The 19156-nt window shown below is 37.2% G+C and overlaps 1 protein-coding gene across 1 annotated transcript in view; it reads right to left on the bottom strand.

Annotated features, from left to right (window-relative positions):
• The window catches only part of cdkal1 (CDK5 regulatory subunit associated protein 1-like 1), a 262057-nt gene that overhangs the window by 107519 nt on the left and 135382 nt on the right, over nt 1-19156 (bottom strand). Inside the window, exon 9 of the mRNA XM_023276824.3 lies at nt 8222-8388. Coding sequence (XP_023132592.2) covers nt 8222-8388 — 167 coding nt within the window. The remainder of the gene's footprint in view (nt 1-8221; nt 8389-19156) is intronic.

Raw genomic sequence — 19156 nt, 5'->3', positions numbered from 1 at the left:
ACACGTTTACAAAATCGGACTTCCAGGGAGAGTGTTGCAGAAGTGTTTGGAGCGCTGTATAGCTGCACAAGAAGGTTAAACTAGGTGCAGTTTTTGATTTTATGGGTGGCTGATTGCACCTGGAACACTACAGAGAAAACACAGAAAGAGCAACACTGCTGTCAAAACATCTATAGAGATTCTATGTAGATATTTGGAAATAAAGAACCTAAACATCATACATACACACTGAATAATATTTTCATATATTGCACTCTGCTCCAAACAGTGCAGCACTATGTCTTTGCCTTGACAACACTTGGGGATCAAATAACTAAGTTTGGCACTACAGAGAAGGAATTAGAAGTGGAATTTAAGAAATAATGGCAATATTTTAAGGCTTGTATTCAATTTATTTCTTTTGTAAACAAGAAAGAAGTCGAGAAAAGTCACCACTTGTTAAAAATAAATAAAAACAAACTCAAAACTGGCAAGAAGACAGAAAGAAAACAAAATGAAGTACACTTGAAATTGCTAAAATGCCAACACTATAAATCTCTAAATGCAACAACAGCCTTGATGTGGAGGAGCTACACAAGGCAAGAAAAATGTTTAATTACAATAATAATACAGAAAGACATGTTTTACTTTTTTTGCGATAATGTTTGAAAGTTGAGGCTTGTTGTCCTTAAAATCTGAGTGGCTACATGACTAGGAGTGTACTGTATCACATATAATGTGTAACAAGGCCTCTGAAACATACATTGAAGTATACACATATTAGCAGGGTTCACTCTGGGGAGTCTGTAAAGAAAATGATTCTACAAGTGATTCCCAGGACAGTCGGTCTCGTCTCCATATGTGTGCACTGACACACAAACAGTTGATGGAACTGTATTCAGTAGCAGAAAGAACAACTGAGATCCCAGCGGTATTGAACATTTCAAACACTTCAGGCTGCTCTTGATTTTCCCTGGAGGGTTCACAGAGCCTGCAGCACCCCGCACGGCACACATGAAATCCATGTATTGCACAGTAAAATAGGAATTAAGTGCACGAGTAGCATTTGAATATCACGCTGTGAGCTGGGAGAAATGATAGTGCTGTAATGTTTTCAAGCATTTAGTCATTTTTCCAACCGTTTGCTCTTAATGCTGAAACCAAAGTTTGCTTTTCGGGGATGCAAACAGCATGATAAGTCAAACAAAGACACAATATGCATGAAACCAGTATGTGAGTAAATGTTATTGCATCTTGTTTATGTGTCTAAAAGCCACAACATACATCACTGCTGAGATGCACAGTTTCACACAGTCAGTTGGCATTTAAATCCTCATCTTTCAGAACTCCTAATTCCACATGAGAACCCAGAACACATAATTCCCTGCATTAAGTCAGGAGTCATAATTTAAAAGGCGCTTCAGGAAAGCTTTAGAGTGAGCGCTCATTCAGTCTGGGTCGCTCACACAATGCTACATTAGGCCTCTAATGTGAGGAGGCTCCCAAAGGCTTCATTAAAATGAAAATGGCTTGAGAGGCTGTGAGCTTCAATACGGCTGCTTTTGTGTGCAGGTAGGAGATGGTCTCAGTATGTTTCTGCACGTGTTCAGGGTTTAAAAATCAGCCAATTCAAAGAATTTTCATTTTGCTACAGGTATTTTGCAGTTTCTGGAAACAAGCAACCAAACAAAATGTATAAAATGATTAGAGATCATGCTTAGCCTCATAGTTTTTAGAAAATGATCACCTTTAACAGCATCCTTCAAGGATCCACATGGCTGATACACGCTGATTCTAATAAAATTTTAAAATGGATGGAAATTAGCTGGTTGCTACATCCAGACCAAGAAAAGCACTCAGAGAGCGCAGTACTCCGCCAAGGCTGCTCAGTCATATCATTTCACATCTTGAAAAAATTCATGGCAGAAACCATGGCAACATAGAATGTGTCCATTTAATATAGATCTACCCACAAACAAAATGACCTTGCGCTGAGCACAGGCATGTGTTGTGCATGTATACGTTATGTACGGATACCGAATCATGTGACCTAAATATGTAGCGGGTGGTGGGAATTGATGGGACTCAGAAACACCACAAAAATTTAAATAATTGTTCCTTGTATTATTTCCGACGGATAAGTCCCTATAAGTCCGCAGTGGTCAATTTGTAGTAAGATTGCAATCATGTGATCGTCAGCAGGCAGCTGACGTAGTGTTCACTTGTTGTCATAGTTACACCGCTCCTTGGCGGAGTAATAATGCTAACTTATAAATAAAACATGAAGCAATACAACAAAACAATAAACAGATGCATTTTTAGGATAACGGTAAAATGTTTTTGCAAAATGTTAACCCTTCCATGCATTCAAATGACGACTAAAACCACATTATTCATTATTCAATAACTACTCTAAACCAGCAGAGAACAACTGCTCACGCCTTTCTCTGTATTGTTATATGTTATGTGATCATTATCTTAATTAATATTTGATACCCTGAAAAATTGCTTCATGAATCAAAAATGGTGGTGGGACTGTGCCTGTCGCCTCTGAAGTATCTCTTAGAATCTTTTCATTCTAGAAGAAAAATACAGATACAAAACCTACTCTCTGGTTAAAGTTGTGAATTATTGTTTACGCTGCATAGTAGACAAATGTAAGTAATAAACTGGGGAGGTTCAATGTTGATATCTATTATTTAAAAGCTTCACCTGTAAATAGGTTTCAAAAGAAAACCTTTGAGCGAGAAATCTTTATTTAACAACACTTACATACACCAGACTTTTATTTTATTATTCCTCTCTATAGTCTAAAAGCTTTTACAGAAGTATTTGTTCATTTATCAGTTGTAGCTTGAATTTTAAAACATTTTAAGTAGAGAGTATAAAAACATTTGACTCTAATATTTCAACAAAATGAAACAAGAATCTGGAACCTGATTTCATGCAAAATTTTGAATTCTGTTGTGGAAATTATAGTAAATTTGTGCATTTTTGATTAGATAAAAATCTAATTTGCTTCAGAAAACATGATATTTTACTTTAAACTACATTTTAAACTATTGTGGAATGGTGTCTACAAAAAGGAAAACTGTGTATCTCACTGGGAATAATATATACTGAAAAAAAAATCTAATTGGACATGTTTTAAGTATGGTTTGTGTGTACAAAAAGACTTGAATCTCACTCAGTTATTTTAATAATTTGTGCATATAAGAGTTAAGTTTGCTTAAAATCTGGCTTGGAGCTAGAACAACAACAAACTATAGAAGTATATTTTGTTTTTCTTGTCAGATTTATATAGAAACAAACAATGAAATAAAATGATTAAATATTACAGGTTATGTTCAGTTTCATAGTTCATCAGACAATAATCACCTTTAAGGACCAACATAATATAATTCATAAAAAAAAAATCTAAAAAGGGGCCTTGGATGGAAATGAACCAGTTGCTACATGTGGAATCTGATTGGACAAGTCTTGTTTGGGTGGAGTAAAACATTTTTAAAAATAAATCTCACTCAGTTTTTTAAGTAATTTGTGCAAGAAAAAGTTAAGTTTGCTTGAAACTGGATGCAAACCAACAAACAAGAATAAAGAAGGATGTTATGTTCTTCTTCTCAAATTTAGAACGTTGGGATTTATTGTTTTCAGTGAAATATTAAGTAAACGAAAAGTCAGATCATTCTTTATTTTCACTGAAAGCTGTGTCAAAGAACAAACTGCAGCGAGACTGAATGAATATGTTTCTGATGTTGGTCAAACTGAGATGAGGGGGATGTTTAATGGACGACTCCCGTTTCATTCATCTTAGCCTGACTGATTGCTGCGTACAAGGAGCCTACTTTCACACCTCATTTGCTGTTTCTGCTACCATGATAGATTCAATCACACACATGCACAGCTATCAGCGTGCACACATACCTTAGATGATCAGATACCAGTCAGAAAGAATGCTGAGCTCAAAAAATATGAAGCCCGAAGAAGAGGAAGCAGGAAAAAAAACATAAAGGTAAAATGAAAAACAAAAAAAAGCAGCATTGTTAGAGACATTTCTTATGTGCAGCTCTTCAAAAAGGAACCAGTGACAGCACAATGCAATCAACTAAAATGTCAGAGAGAAGTGGCCCATGAGGGGCGATTGGGCCTTTAACTGCTCCAATCAGCAAATGGTGCTATGAGGCTGTCAGGAAAAAGAAAGAGAGAAAAAAAAAGGCTGCACGGAGGAAGAAATTGTGTGACAGAAGACGACAGAGTGAAAGCGTTGATCTGTGAGAACGTGTGAGAGAGGCTGATCTTTAACGGGGTAGTGGAGAAGTTACTTGGCCTTTTCAGCTTCAATCACAGCCATTCGGAATGATGCTGTTATATAAGTACCGGTGTTGTTCAGGGGAAAAGTAAGCAGGATATCATCTGGCCTTTACTTCAGATGAAGGACAAATACACTTTGGAGATTCATCGTCATCGAGTGTCGAGTGATTACCGTCATCACGGTGTGAATGGGACACGAGAGGGAAAAGAAGAGAGTGATTAAGGAGGAGAAAAACAAGAAGCTAAAGGTGGAGGGAAATGAACAAAGTTAAAACAATGACAAGAAGAACAGGAAGAGTAAAATATGAATCAGTGGGAGAAAAGACGAATAAAAACAAGACAGCTTCAAGGAAAACTTTCAGACTTTTTTTTCTGGAATAGTTTGTCTGTTAGATGTTGAGCTAATAATCATTGACATGATAAAGAAATTTAATAAGTAGGACTAGAAAAAGAAGTAAAGAGGGGGAAAGAAAGGAGGGGATAGGATAAAGGGTAAATAGGGGACAGGAGTAACAAAAGACAATGATAAGTTAAAGAAGACCATTCTTATCTCTCCTTATGTAGGTTAATTGACTAAGGAATTAAAGCAAAAGAGATATAATTCAATTCAAGGCATGGACGTTAACAATAAGAGGGCTGCTAGCATATGAAATGACTTAACATACACACACAAGCTGGTGTGTCTTCCTGCTATATTTCTAATTATCAGTTAATTGTTATTCCCTATCATTAGGAGGGTGGTTTTTTAATTGTAATGTAGCCAAGCAGAAAGCCTACCTATACATGTGGGGGACAATTAGCCACCTCCATTAACCCCTGCTTAATTACAACCTCCATCGCTGCTTCCCACAGCACTTTTCTCGCTCCTTCGTACCCCTCGTCTCTATCCCCGGGCCGTCATCCCCCTTTTTTTCTTTTTCTTTTTAAATTTCTGCCCTCATTTCATTCATCTGTGATCCCTATCATCCTCGATTGTTTGATTCATAGTATCTGTTGTGAACTTTTTCAGGAAACTTTTGTGTTTCACTTCGGTTTTCTAGGTTAAAATCTCCCAGTTTCTGCCCTTCGTGTCCTCACATTCTACGCTGATGTCTTTCTCCTCGACTTTTTCCGAACTATTTTCATCAGGGTCGAAAACTGCAGTTCTATGGAAAAGTAGGGCGTAAAAAGAGGACTGATAAATAAGTCAAAAATCCTAAGTAAAATCAGAAGAATCAGTCTCTTTCATTAGCAGACTTTGATGGAGACTGAATCACATTCAACCACATTTATGGCATTGATCATAACTCTAACAAGTAGCATTGTGATGGTGTAAATAACGGCCTCAGAACTAAGTCAAAGTGTCTGCAGGTACTGCTTTTACAAAGAGGAGATTTCTAAAGGAGACTTTGCTGCAGAATTTGCCCAAAAAAAAAATCAAGGCTCCAATCAACAAAAGTACCAGCAAAAGAAGGCTGTGTGGTCTCACTTTGGATAAAAGTGTCTGCTAAATGAAACCGTAGGATGAAGATATTTAGCAGAGTGGAATTACATTAATAACAACAGCACAGAAAAGTTGAATAAAGTGCACACAAAACGGAACAAGACTGAATTACTTCTGAGGAAAAAGGACCAAATGCTCGAAGTAGGCTCAGAACAAACCGGCATTTAAGGACGATTAACTGGAAAACTTTCCGATTTACCGAAAAGTATGAGATGTGTAGCTGCAGTAACAGAAGTGTGCATGTATAGAAAGACTTGCCACCAGCAGTAGTGGTGGGACTATTTAGGTCGAGGTGGTGGATCAACTCCAACCTGACCAAGTACATCTACAGTCTGGGTTGCAATTTTGTGCGGAAGGATTCATTCTGCAGCAGGAAAATGATCCCAAACACATGTCAAAGCTTCACAAGGACTACATGAAGACTGAAGAAGACCATGAAGTGCTTATAGTTGTGGGTTTTCCTCCACAGTCTCTTGTCCTCAACTCCATTGAATGTTTTTTGAACTGAAAAAGCCAAAAACTCGGAGATATCACAAGGAGCTCTTTCAGCTATTGTTAGAATAACATGAGTTTTGCACAAAATTCTGGAGTCCGAGGATCAATTTATCCAAATATTGAAGCTTTTCGAGCATAATGACCTAAATTTAAAGCTGATGTTGCTCAAAAGTAGCTGCTATACCGTATACTGAAAAAAATTGTTGTCCACAGGAACAGGACATCAGCAGCCGCTCAGGTAAAAGTTCTGCAAAATTCTGTTGAATAAATAGAAATATTGATGAGAAAACTGTTGATCTCGCAAATTATAACTTCAATGCTTTTACATTGTTGGGTAATTTACAGTGAGAAAACAATGATTCAAAGGGTGAGCTGCAAGTCCTTCTCAGTGAAAAGTGCCATCTTGTGAGTAATGTCTGGTACAGAAGAGTGATTCTTCATTAAATGCTTGATGCTGCAATTTTGATTCACAAAGAAGCCACTGGCTGAATTCTGGGTATCAATGCTTAGGTGAATAATGAGCTACTGAGGACAACTTCAAATTCACATCTCTGTAGTTCTGTTGCTGCAAATCAAGGACAGACGCCATCTTAGCTAAAGATTTGCAGCTTTTTCTGTTTTGAAAGTTTGCATTGATAAGTCTCTGTTCAAGGATTTTAAAATCTTTTTCCTGTTGTTGGTTTAACCCCTAAAAACTCATCCCCAGGTGTCAAAGATGCATATTTAGAGGTTTTATTCTGTGGAAAAACTGTTATTCTGCTCAAATTCTGTAAAACTAATTCATGCTACACAATAACAAGATGTAATTTTAGAGTAATGCAGCAACACATGCTCAAACCTGAAATCAATTCTTAAGTTTAATGAAAAAGTCATAAACTGCAGTATTGGATCTTTTGGTTTGTTACGTATGAAACTCTGAAAGTCTGAATCAGTGCAATGCAGGTTAAAATGGAACAGTGGAGTTGACTACTTATTTTCACTCATCCAGTGTACAGAAAAGACAATATCTTAACCAGGTATAAAATGAAAAAAACAAAACAAAACAAACATAAAATATATGGATGAAAGAGGGTTTTTCTCAGTCAATTAAAAGAGAATTTCTGAATAGATATCTTCTCTGCATCCAGCACACTTTCTGCCTCTCTGTTCTAACTTCTTCTTCTACTCTATGTACGATTATTTGCTGTCTATTGTAAGCTGCTGGTGGAAAATGGTGATAATATGCGTTACTGTTGTTAGTCTAACACATCTGGAAACAAAGAATTCAAAAAAACAAGAGGAAAATCTGTTTAAAAAAACAGATTTAAATGATAGAAAATTCTCACAGACATGTAAAAACACAAAGAGAGAAAGAGGAGTAGAGAGAAAAGAGAGAGGAGGGATAACAATGTCCATTGTTCCATTAGGGAAGACAATAATGACTGATAAAATGAGGTTGCTAAAGAGGACACAATGGACCTTAATTGACTCATTAGGGAAAGAAGAGAATGAACTAATGAGTGGAAAACGAGTGCTGCCGCTTAACTGCTTAGTAAGCAAAACAGAAAGGCATTTAGTTTATTAAATCTAAGCAATGCAATATTGTTTGTTCCCAGAAAGGGATCGCACAGGAGACCATCAGGAGGGAAACAAAGGAGATGTGAAAAAGAAAAGGTCTGGAGTGCTCAAGGATTTTACATTTATTTATCACCGAGGTATTATTATCGTTGATGGGACTTCTGGGTGAAACGGGTGGAGAGTGTGTGAGACTATATTACTCATGTTGTGGGGACATAATGCTGGACTCTATGCCGTTTTGCAGGATTAAAGGACTGTTAATATGAAGACTTGGTTTAAGGATATTAGTAGCTGGATTATAGGAAATCTCCAGGAAGTCATTGTTATGTCATCTGAAATTATGGAAACCGTCTGTGTGTGCACATGCGTGTGTGTGTGTCTGTATTTTGTGTCTACCTCCAGGTGTTCCAGGATGTAAGGTGGGTTGGTCATCCCCAGCCTCAGCATGGCTCCTTCAGGAATCTCCTCCACTAGTCTCCACAGCAGCTTCGGCAGGTCGGTCCCGATGTCTCTACCGTAAGCACCGGTATCCTCACTGGTCAGCCAGATCTCACACACCCCCTCTGCAATGTGCACAAAAAATATTCAGAATTAAGCACACTTTTAAACTCATTTTACATTGTTTTTTCCTCATAACAGCATTTAATCTGACATGACTGTGTTGCATCGCATCAGAAAACAAACTGCCCTGTGCATCCCTGAGCAGCACCTCCCATGTGGGCATTCTTTCCTGTGACTGTAGCTGCTGTTACACTTTGGGGAATCTCACATTTACATTTCACTAATTAGATCTAGGTAACCTCACCTACTGAAGGTAATGAATGCACAACCTGTAGACTGAAACCTGGGGGAAATATCTGATTTAGACCTCTGTTCTGGTGGTTATATAATCTACATTTCAGTGATCATAACATGCTTACAAAATAATCCATGTTTGACTGGCTTGGTTAACATTATCGTCGCAGCTATTTCATCATATCTGGACTTTCTGAGAGCTACAATTCTTTCTTCTTTTTCATTTTTTAAAGATAATCATCACTATGTTTGCCTCAAAATCAGAGCTTTTATTTCGGTACTTTACACAGTTGTTGGTCTGAAGTCCTCTTTTAATTCTTTATCTTACTGGTCTGGTTTGGTCTTATGTAAATTTGACACTAGAATGCCTTATGTAACCCTTTTAAAACTATATAATTTAATAATAATAATCTGCAGTAACTGAGTGGGGACTAGTGGCTTCTTTATGCACGGCTGCCTACCTACCATAAACTGATGCATGTGAGGCATTTTTGTAAAACTGGTAAACTGTAGCATCTACTCCTGGATGTGTCAGGTTTAGTGAACATCAGGAAATTGTATCATCTACCGATAGTCTGAATGTGAGGTATTTCAAGGACAAGTACATTTTAGCTTCAGGAATAAACCTGGGTTACACTCATGAAACACTGAGATATGATAAAAAATATTCATTGCATTGACTGCTAAGAATGCAGCCAAAGCGTGGCTGGGAAAAGTTATTTTTTGTCAAATCGTCAAAGTTCCAAATTGAAATGTTAAAAAAAGACATGAATATCTGTACTTTTATTCCAGTTTACAATAAACTGACAAGATTTGCAAAGAGAATACCGAAGTGAATGTAAAATAACAACGAAGTTGCACCTAAATTATGTGTTAGTACATCTAAATTAAAATGCAAAGTGTAAAAAGTTAGTTTAGAGTTGATTATTTATGCTTAAATATCAAAACTCAACCTACAAACTGCTACAAACTATTATCACTTTACCAATTTTCTGAGGCTCCTGTCGTCATTGCATAAACGCCTGAAGGCTTTAGTAGAACCCCGTTCATGACAGTCACCAACAAGTATTAAAAATACTCGTCTTGTAAACACACTTTGCAGGAAAGTGAAGGTCACGTGTAGCAAAAAGGGGACTGATCTACCGGCTTCATGCTAAATTAGAGCAACGCTCAGCGCTGGAGCTTAATGATCGAACTGTCATTTGGCTGTAGGTCTGGAAATGGTTGAGTGTCTGCTTAAGCTATGTGTTGAGACATATTATATCATGCAGGCTCACAAAAATACATTTGCAAAACGTGGCGGCACAAGACTGAGTACACACACACACACAGAAAGCAGGAAATACACAACCATCATTATCATTAGCTGTGCAGAGACAGACAGAAAGATGCATGTGGTCATTCAGACAGCAAAGATGATGTCTGGCTAATTGGACAGTGCATGTGTGTGTGTGTCTGTGTGTGTGCGCGACATAAACCGTTTAAAGGTGCACATGGGCCAGATAGATTAAAAATGATGACAGTGTAATTGTCTGGAGTGGAATGAAAGAGTTTCCAAAGCTCATCATCGCTGACATTAAGATGCGCTAATGATTTCTGGAGCCACTCGCGTCTAAAAACTCCATCAAAAACATCCATCAATCACACATGTTCAGATCAGATCCAATACACACAAACACACATGCACACACACACACACACACACACACACACACACACACACACACACACACACACACACACACACACACACACACACACACACACACACACACACACACACACACACACACACACACACACACACACACTGAACAAGAATGCAGTCAAGATGTGATACTCATTTGCTTCAGCGTGTAATTAAAAGCATATTTCACCTTGGTGCAACACTCAATAATATCCTAGTTCATTAAATTCTTTATCATTTTATACTTCATTCAATTTATTCTACTCAGAATGTAGGTTCTGTTTCAGTAAAGTCTTCCGTCACAAAAGGTCAAGCCCCATGCAGGCCCATGTTTTTATCTGCTATCAATGAAAGAGGTGTTTTGCAAAATAAAAAGCATTGTTGATTTGATGAAGCTTTTTTTTTTTTTTTCATACACAACCTGTCATATATTTTATCTTTTCAGCATAAAGGAAGGTGGTGACAGTAAATTCCCAGAGCAGCTGAATTATGGCAATCTCACTGCCGGAGTCAAGGCCCCTGACTGCATCCTCAGCAACCCAGGAGTGAACGTTTATTCCTGCATCCAACACACCAACAGTGTAATTTTCAGCTCAACACCGTGTCTTCTACTGCAAGGCCAGACCTGTATCAAACTGAGCTGAATTGGTTCCCTCCAAAACAACATTCCTGTGATTCCACATGATGCTGTGTATTGTCTGCTCACTCTTTTGATTCCTGTGTTAATTATGTTTTGAACGGAGTGATGCTTTGGAAAAGTTACGTTTTACTCAAGGCCACAGTTATACACAGATCTCCAGATAAACTCACTAACCCGCCCAGCAATTTGCCCTTTTGGTTGGCTTCTCCGCTCCCTTTGTGTTCGGTGTGTCGATAGTGTTATTGTTGGCCGAACGTGCGGGGAAGGTAGCCATTAGGAAACGTCTGTTCACCCTCCACTCTCTATCTCTTCTGATACAAACTGCCCAGCTGCTTCCTCTGCTGTTGGTTTATGTGCAATAGAAAGAGGCTGAAACGTCTCTCAGGCTTGTCAAGGCTGTCTCCAAAAAGCCATTTTTCTCTGGCGACAAAAATTTGGAAATTTGATAATGTACCACCTGTGGCTTATTTTTTCAATAAAATAATTTAATTCTGATGTAAATTGATTATAGTTAAAATATATTATGACATGCCATCATTTGTGAGAAAACAAGTTCTAAAAACCAACACTACAATCCAGATAATTGACAACATATTGTGGCAGCATAATATTTTACGTCTGTGAAAAGTTTTAATCAAAGATAGTCCAGTAAGGTGAAAATATTCAGACTATTCTGCTTTAAATTATATTTGTCATACAGATTTGTGTCAGAGATGACTTTTCCATACACACTCCATACATTTCACCTTTAAACATGCTCGCCTTAGGCCATATGGTTAGAAAACACCAAATAAACTCACATTGCTATGCAGATGTCACCCACCTATATTTACATATGAAGGGGGATGAGCTAGTAAAAATTCACGCACGTCTTTAAAAAATAATAACCTTGAAGATCTGTAATTTTCTACTAAATTCAAATAAAACAGCAGTTATTGTATTTGGTCCAGAAACATCATCATATATAGTTACACTGAAAGGTGTTGCATTGAAGTTACATTTGACCATGCAACCAGTGTCTTTCACCTTTGTAAAATTTATCAATTACCACAATTCCTTAATGTCAGAATGTCCTATTTTCACTCTGAAAAACCTCAAGTTGATCAAAAATGCTAATGCAAATGAAACATATTCTCCCTGTATCAGCTTCCCTTTATCCTTAATGACCAGATTCCACTGTATATTAAAGACGTCGTATTCCAAGTGCAGGCTCATTTCCTGTACTTCTTCATCCTCTCTACTTTTAAAATTAGGCTTCAAACATTACTTTTTGATGAAGTTTACAGTTAAAACTTGCTCAGGTGAGACTGAAACGTCTCTTAGTTATGCTGCAAGATTCTTACAGTGCTGGAGGATTTGTCAAGATGCACTGAGGTTTTCCCCTCACTTCTTGGCAAGTGCTTGATCAAAGGGAACCATTGGGTTACTGTTTATAAAACGTTAAGGTCTTGACTTCACTTTGTAAACAGCCCTGAAATGACTTATTTTATGAATTAGCATTTTATAAAGAAAAAGGCTAAAAGTGCACCAGTTAAAGAGGTGCTGTTCTGTTCTGACCTCTGCTTCTGACCCCAGTATCAAAGGCAGACAAAAAACGCTGAATTTGAACATATAAACAAAATCTGAACCTTGTTAATGTGTCATCATTGCTGTATTTACAAAAGCTAAATCCCTGAAAATAAAAAACACAGGAATCAGTTTCCATTCTGCACTGACCTGTGTGTGTTCACATTAGAAACTTTCACCTCAGACCTTTTTCCATGTCAGTTTGTGATGTAGTTTGATGTCAGAACAGTCATAAACCAGGGCGGGGAGCTGCACACTTTCCAAAAAGCCATTAACATTCACTAATTTAGACACGGCAGTGCCAAGACAGCACAGAAAGGGGTGGACAACAGCTAGCAATGATGCAAATATTTTAAAAACAAGAGTCACACCTGCACAAATGGGGTCGCAGGATTGGAACGATAGAACAAATATGCACAAAAAGGAAATAGTTGTATGTACGTGGAGGTTCCATTTGTCTTTGTCCAAGAATAGCACCATCAGTAATGATGTGCACTTGTCCAACAGTCAACACTGCAGCTCTCTGGCTTCTCTTTGTGTTTTTATGTTTTAGAAAAACTCCTGCTCAACACAGATTTATCATCTGACAAGGATGAAAGGGAACCGGTGGCTTTGGTTTATGCAGGTTAAGTGAATTTTAGACATCTTTAAATTTGCATTTTACACTTACTGTGTCAGACCTCTATATATTATTAAGCTGTTTACATGCCTGATTCCTTATGACCTTGTATCCTCACTCTGCCTATAAGGACAGAAAGCTGCAGAGAGCGAGAGCAGAAAAGAAGACGATGGGGGTTTTGAAGTGGCTGCTTGGAAGCGTGACAGAACCAATTGATTCAGGTGATTGGGAGTTTCAGTAAAAGCCACAGTTGAAACAGTAAAAGGGTCTGAAATCATAAAGGAGACAGGAGCAGAGCAACACGACCACACGTTTTCATGTTACACCTGTTGGTTGGTTAGTTTAGCAACGTACACATAAATAACAACAGTCTGAATACCAGCCAGAATGTTTGTTCAACTCCTAGACACTGTTCTGTAAAATTAATAGCAGGAGATAAGAATACCAAATCATATTTGCATTTCTGTGACACTACTACAAGTGGTCACCGACTTTTGGACTCCAGAATATATATATATATATATATATATATATATATATATATATATATATATATATATATATATATATATATATATATATATATATATATATATATATATATTTAACAGCTTTAAATAGTATTTTTTTAAACAATTTACTGTTACATTTTTTTCCTTCTAATCACAAAAAGTACTCATTTACACATTAACCCTAAAATAACAGGCCAAAACAATAAATAATGTTAAAAATCTATTAAAAGCAGTGATTTAATTTTACTTTTAAATTTATTTGTCAGATATTTACCACTATTTTTAAGAAAAACTATACCCAGTAAAGATTTTAAAATGGTATATCATTTTTAGCTATTATTTTACAGGATATTCCTTGTTTTGTTAATTTATACACATTACCTCAAGTATTACTACTATTATGTCCACATCAAAATCAGTATTTTTTAAAAATTAATTTATGCTTTTACAATATTTGACCATATTTGCTGCTTTTTTAACAGGTTTTACATGTTTTTTTTAACAGATGAGAAAATCTGCAGATTTACAGGTTTTATTTTTGTAAAGTCCCCCGTTTATCTGTACTGTATATACAGACTCATAAGTCACCTTCTATCCATACAACATACATATGGGCTCAGTATCCCTACTTATCTTAATCTCTTCAGCATGATATACATTTTCATTGGCTGCCACAGGCTACCAAGTTTAACAGATTATAGATTAGATGCACATAAAGATGATCCTATTAAACTGTATTAAACCCATTTTTCAAAACACAAGTCAACACATGGCAGAGCATGTCACGGTATATACGTGGAGAACATAAAAGAGAGAGCGAGAGAGAAAGAAGTGAACATGGGTCAAGTTTTTTTGATTTGTTTTGAAAGTTTTGCAGTATTTGACCGATAATGATTTATTGGAATTCACAGCCTGACGATGTAAATCTATGTCCAGATACACCTCAGACTATGAGCACACACACCCTCCCTCATGGCAGCTTAATGTACACAACATGCTTAGCTGTGTGTTGCTTAGTGTCATGGAAAATATGGACTTAAGGCAGTATAATAGGATTATATCCATGTGCATATAAATTGAAATCTATTAAACATTCCCACTAAGGATGTGCATGACTACACAAACCTGCAAAATATGAACATATCAGCTAAGATGAAAAAAAACCCAACACAAATTAATGAATCAACCATAAGTTTGCGAACTCTGCCCACACAGTTTGACCCCTTTTAATGCTCCTTAATACTGGTTTCTATGGAGACCAGTAACATAGAAAATAAACATGCACAAACACTCAACTGGTACCTGCAGAAATAAATGAGCATCTACATGAATCAATATGTTTACTATAATGTGCAATCAGTCTTCACGTGGCCAAGAATTTACGGGGGAATAAAAGAGAGAATACACATAATTAGAAATATTACCACATATAGGGAGTGGTTTTAAAACAGTATTTGTATGACAAAAGCAGACCCACATTAAAAACGTAATGCGTGATTATGCCTTCAAGAAGAATATTTTAATATTATAAATTAAAATAGAAAGCTCTAACATATTTATGTATTTTAACACTCTAAACCTGAAAACCCTCCAGCAGTTAAAAAATAGGCAAAATTACACCATTTATTTCCAGCCAAAAACTCTAACAACAAAAGAACCATCAACTTCCCAATAGTCTTTGAACTAATCTTGAGGTGAAATTCCAATTATGTTGCAAAAAATTAACCAGATCTAAGCTTAAAATCGGAATATTTCATCAAAACCACTATACTCCCCATGACTCGTGAAAAAAAATTCTTTGCAGTAACCAGATTCTGTAAAAAACAAAAACTTCTACACTCCTCAGTGTAACAGAGAAACCACAAGTGACTCAACAGTAACAACAATTTACACTGAACTGGGCTCAACTGCAGGCTGTGTAGGCTCTGTTAGTCAGATTTTCATTTAAGTGAAAAACAAACTGAGAAAGTTTCACAGATAAATGTTTAATACAACAATTGTTTTCACATCGATCAGCTGTTTGGTCTCTAAAATGGTGACAGTGTGGATCGTGTTTCTTCAGATTTCTTGTTTATTTCCTGTTTTGTCCAAAAAAAAAACTTAGTTTACTGTCATAGAAACCAGAAAATATTCAGATGACAATTGGAAAAATGTTGATTCATTTAAAAAATAAATAAATAAAAAATAGAAATTCAACTCCAAGTTTTTTTCTTTTTTGATGATTTGTGGCACAACTTGATAACTGTGCACAAAATACATGTTGGACTTCTTTATACTTCTAGTCAATGTTGTGCTGTTCCCATCGAGATTTCGGACTTTGTATTGCAAAGAAAATGAGCCCACAGTGAGTAAAAATGTCATAGGAGCAAAAGACTCACATTGCTGGGATTCAAAGGGTCAGAAAAAAATCATTAAAATGACTTTTCTAGCTGTAGAGATCCTCATGCGTCTACAGAGAGCCCTGGAACATGCAAAACTGAGGCATGATTGCATTAAATAGCTGTTTCTTGGAGTATTTGTTCAACATGAATATGTAAAAAAACAAATTAAACTTGTCTTGAAGGAATGTGGCCTCTCAACACTCAACCTCTGTACTTCATGAGCATATTGTTTCCAACCAGAGCCTTTTCAAGACAATATTTTTTTCTTATGGTTTGTCTTTATTTTTGCATTTCAAGTCTTTATTTGAGTGCTACAGTGAAGAACGATGGGAAACGTGGGAAGCAGCAAATGGATCGAATCGAACCGGGACGCTTGGTGCTCAGGGCACATGCAGCTGTCGGGTCACCCAGCACACACCTCGTCTTTAACCATCCAACACATCGGTGCAACGCCACTGACTGGAAGGCCTGTCTGACCTTCAATCACATTAGTCCCTCCCCTATCCTCCCCCATCAACCACTTCCCTCTGGCTGTCTGCCTGCACTGTGAGCCTCCACATCCACCACTAGACGGCAAGAAACTCTGGGGCAGATGTCAGCAACAGCAACTTGAGAAATTCAATGTTGAATTTGGATTCAGAGAGAAAAGTGAGCCTGTGTGTGGTGAGGGTGAACTATGAGGAGAAAAGATTTGTTGGAGGAAGAACAGGAAGAAGAAGAAGAAGAGGGGTGCATTAATATTGCAGAGCACTTAAGAATGTTCTCCAGGAGTGGATTTATTAGCATTGCAATGAATCATTCGACATCATCTATATCACAAGACGACTAATTGAATCTGCTTTTCCTAAATTTTCAGATGAAACATATTTAAAAATTCAAAGAGTATACAAACTCTGTAATTATTATTTTAATTGGTTTTAACCCTCCTTAATCCCTGCTTCCCAACATAACGAGTAAATGTGCGCCAAGTCACTTCATTTAATTCCTATTTTCCATCAAAACAACTTTTTTTTTAGGTTCGTATTCATCAACTCTCACTGAAAACTTTACTAATAAGCATTTTCACACATGCAAGCAGCTACACGCACAAACACAAGCACTCTTTGAATCCTCAGCACACACATTTACACACTACGACTGGTGCACAAACACCACACACAGAGTTTAATTGCGGTAATTAAGCAGCTTAATTTAGAGCAACAACTGTTGATGTGGTGTGTGGGTGTCTTGGCAGGTAGCATCATCATCATGGATTAATCCAACACACACACTCATACATGCAAATATCGTCTCTCAGGCATGTTTACACTAAATACACGCATGTGTGAGAGTTGCATGTGTATGTGCACGTGTGTGTATGTGCGCGCGGCTTTACTAAACAGCCTACACAATCCTTCAAACAACAGCAGCACATCAGCGTTAACCTACTTTCACATAGTTTGTGAACTACAGGCGTGACCCCGTGTGCACATCTGTGGATAAGACAAAACGTCTGAATATATCAAAGCCTGCATGTGTGTGTGCGTACGTGCACGTTCAATGTATGTGGAATAAAAACAACATGCCACATGCATATGTGGGTCAGACGTATGGATATATCAAAAGTAATTGGCAAGGGGACTCCAAGAATAGTGTGTGTGCTATATATAGGGTATACAGTGTGTGTGAATGTATAGACAGGAACAAGGAGAGAAGTTAGAGCCCCTCTTTCATCTATTCTGTGTTTGTGTGTTTGTGTTGTCAAAGAGGAAGCGTCTTGTGCAGCTTCCAAAGCAGATGGACTGCAGCATACGAGAAGAAGGAGGATCAGAAACAGTCCTTTAACTGCCTCTAGCGCTTCATACTGATGGGGCTTCCACTGAACTACAGGAGACGCAGATTATTGATGTTAGTGATTGGTCTGCTGCAAAGGTTCAAAAAGAGTTCATTCATTCTTCTTACATTCACTTAGAGACTAACTGAAAACGCAAAATTTCGGCTAGCATTAGGTGAATAAAGAATAAATCACTAATGCTTCAAACTGCTTTGTGCAGCATGAAAACACGACAAGCCTTATGGAATTTTATTATGGTGCCAAATAAAGGAAAAACTAAAACACTTGACACCTACAGTGAGGGAATCCAGTGGTGTTGCTATTTAGGGCATTTTGCTAGTAGATCTTGGATTCTTAGAAGAAAGAGTCACTGCAAATCAATAAAAGGTTGTTCCAAATAATCATTTTTATCCTTTGATGAAACATTGCTATCCCGATGGAAGTCATCTCTTCCATCCAAGAGGAGTCACTCAATGGTCTGATGTAAAAGATGTAAACTGAACACTTCCGTGAGGTTTTGGACCTCACAACGCTCTCCATTGCCATCATCAAAACACCATGTGCAGGGATATCTTTGCGAAGAAGGTGTTTATCTCACCAAAAGAGTTCCAGAGATTCAGTGAGGCACTGAGGCTGCTTTTGTGGCACATAGTAGCCAAACATTTTATTAAGACAGGTTATGTAGGTTCACGCTGTAATTATTCATCTGTATATACATGAATTGAATATTAAATAATGTCTTTGGAAGCATCCATCCTTTTTGTGGAAAAAAATGACTGATATTGGTACAGATCCCACTCTTTTCACTCGGGAAATATTGAAATTTGCCCTGATTTGATGGTAAAATGTAAAGTATCTTTAGAAAGAAACAATGCTACATCCGTGCAGAAATCATCAGCATTGGATTTAAACAAGCCTATCTACACTACACTATTCTCTGTTTCTATCCCTATATAAAAAAAAGAAAACAAATATAGCGTTCTTTACCTCAGTCAAATTAATGGATGGATGGATGGATGGATGGATGGATGGATGGATGGATGGATGGATGGATGGATGTGCTGGTTCAACACCTCCAATGCTTGAACTAGATGCTAATATTCCTGCACAGGCCTGTTACAGTAACATGTTAGTCGTTCTCAGATGGTTCACCTGTGCATGTTAGATAATAGATGTCAAATTGGAGATTATGCAAGAAGGGTTTTTTGCAAATTAGTCGTGTTTTAGCGATAAACAGACCTTGTCATCTGCCCTCTTTAATGTTATTTAATGAGCAATTAATGCAATTGAACAGGAGAATTGAGTAAAAGATGCACCT

The sequence above is a fragment of the Amphiprion ocellaris genome, chromosome 9 (assembly GCF_022539595.1).
Source record: "Amphiprion ocellaris isolate individual 3 ecotype Okinawa chromosome 9, ASM2253959v1, whole genome shotgun sequence".
Taxonomy (NCBI): Eukaryota; Metazoa; Chordata; class Actinopteri; family Pomacentridae; genus Amphiprion; species Amphiprion ocellaris.
This window is presented reverse-complemented; position numbering and strand designations above follow the sequence as displayed.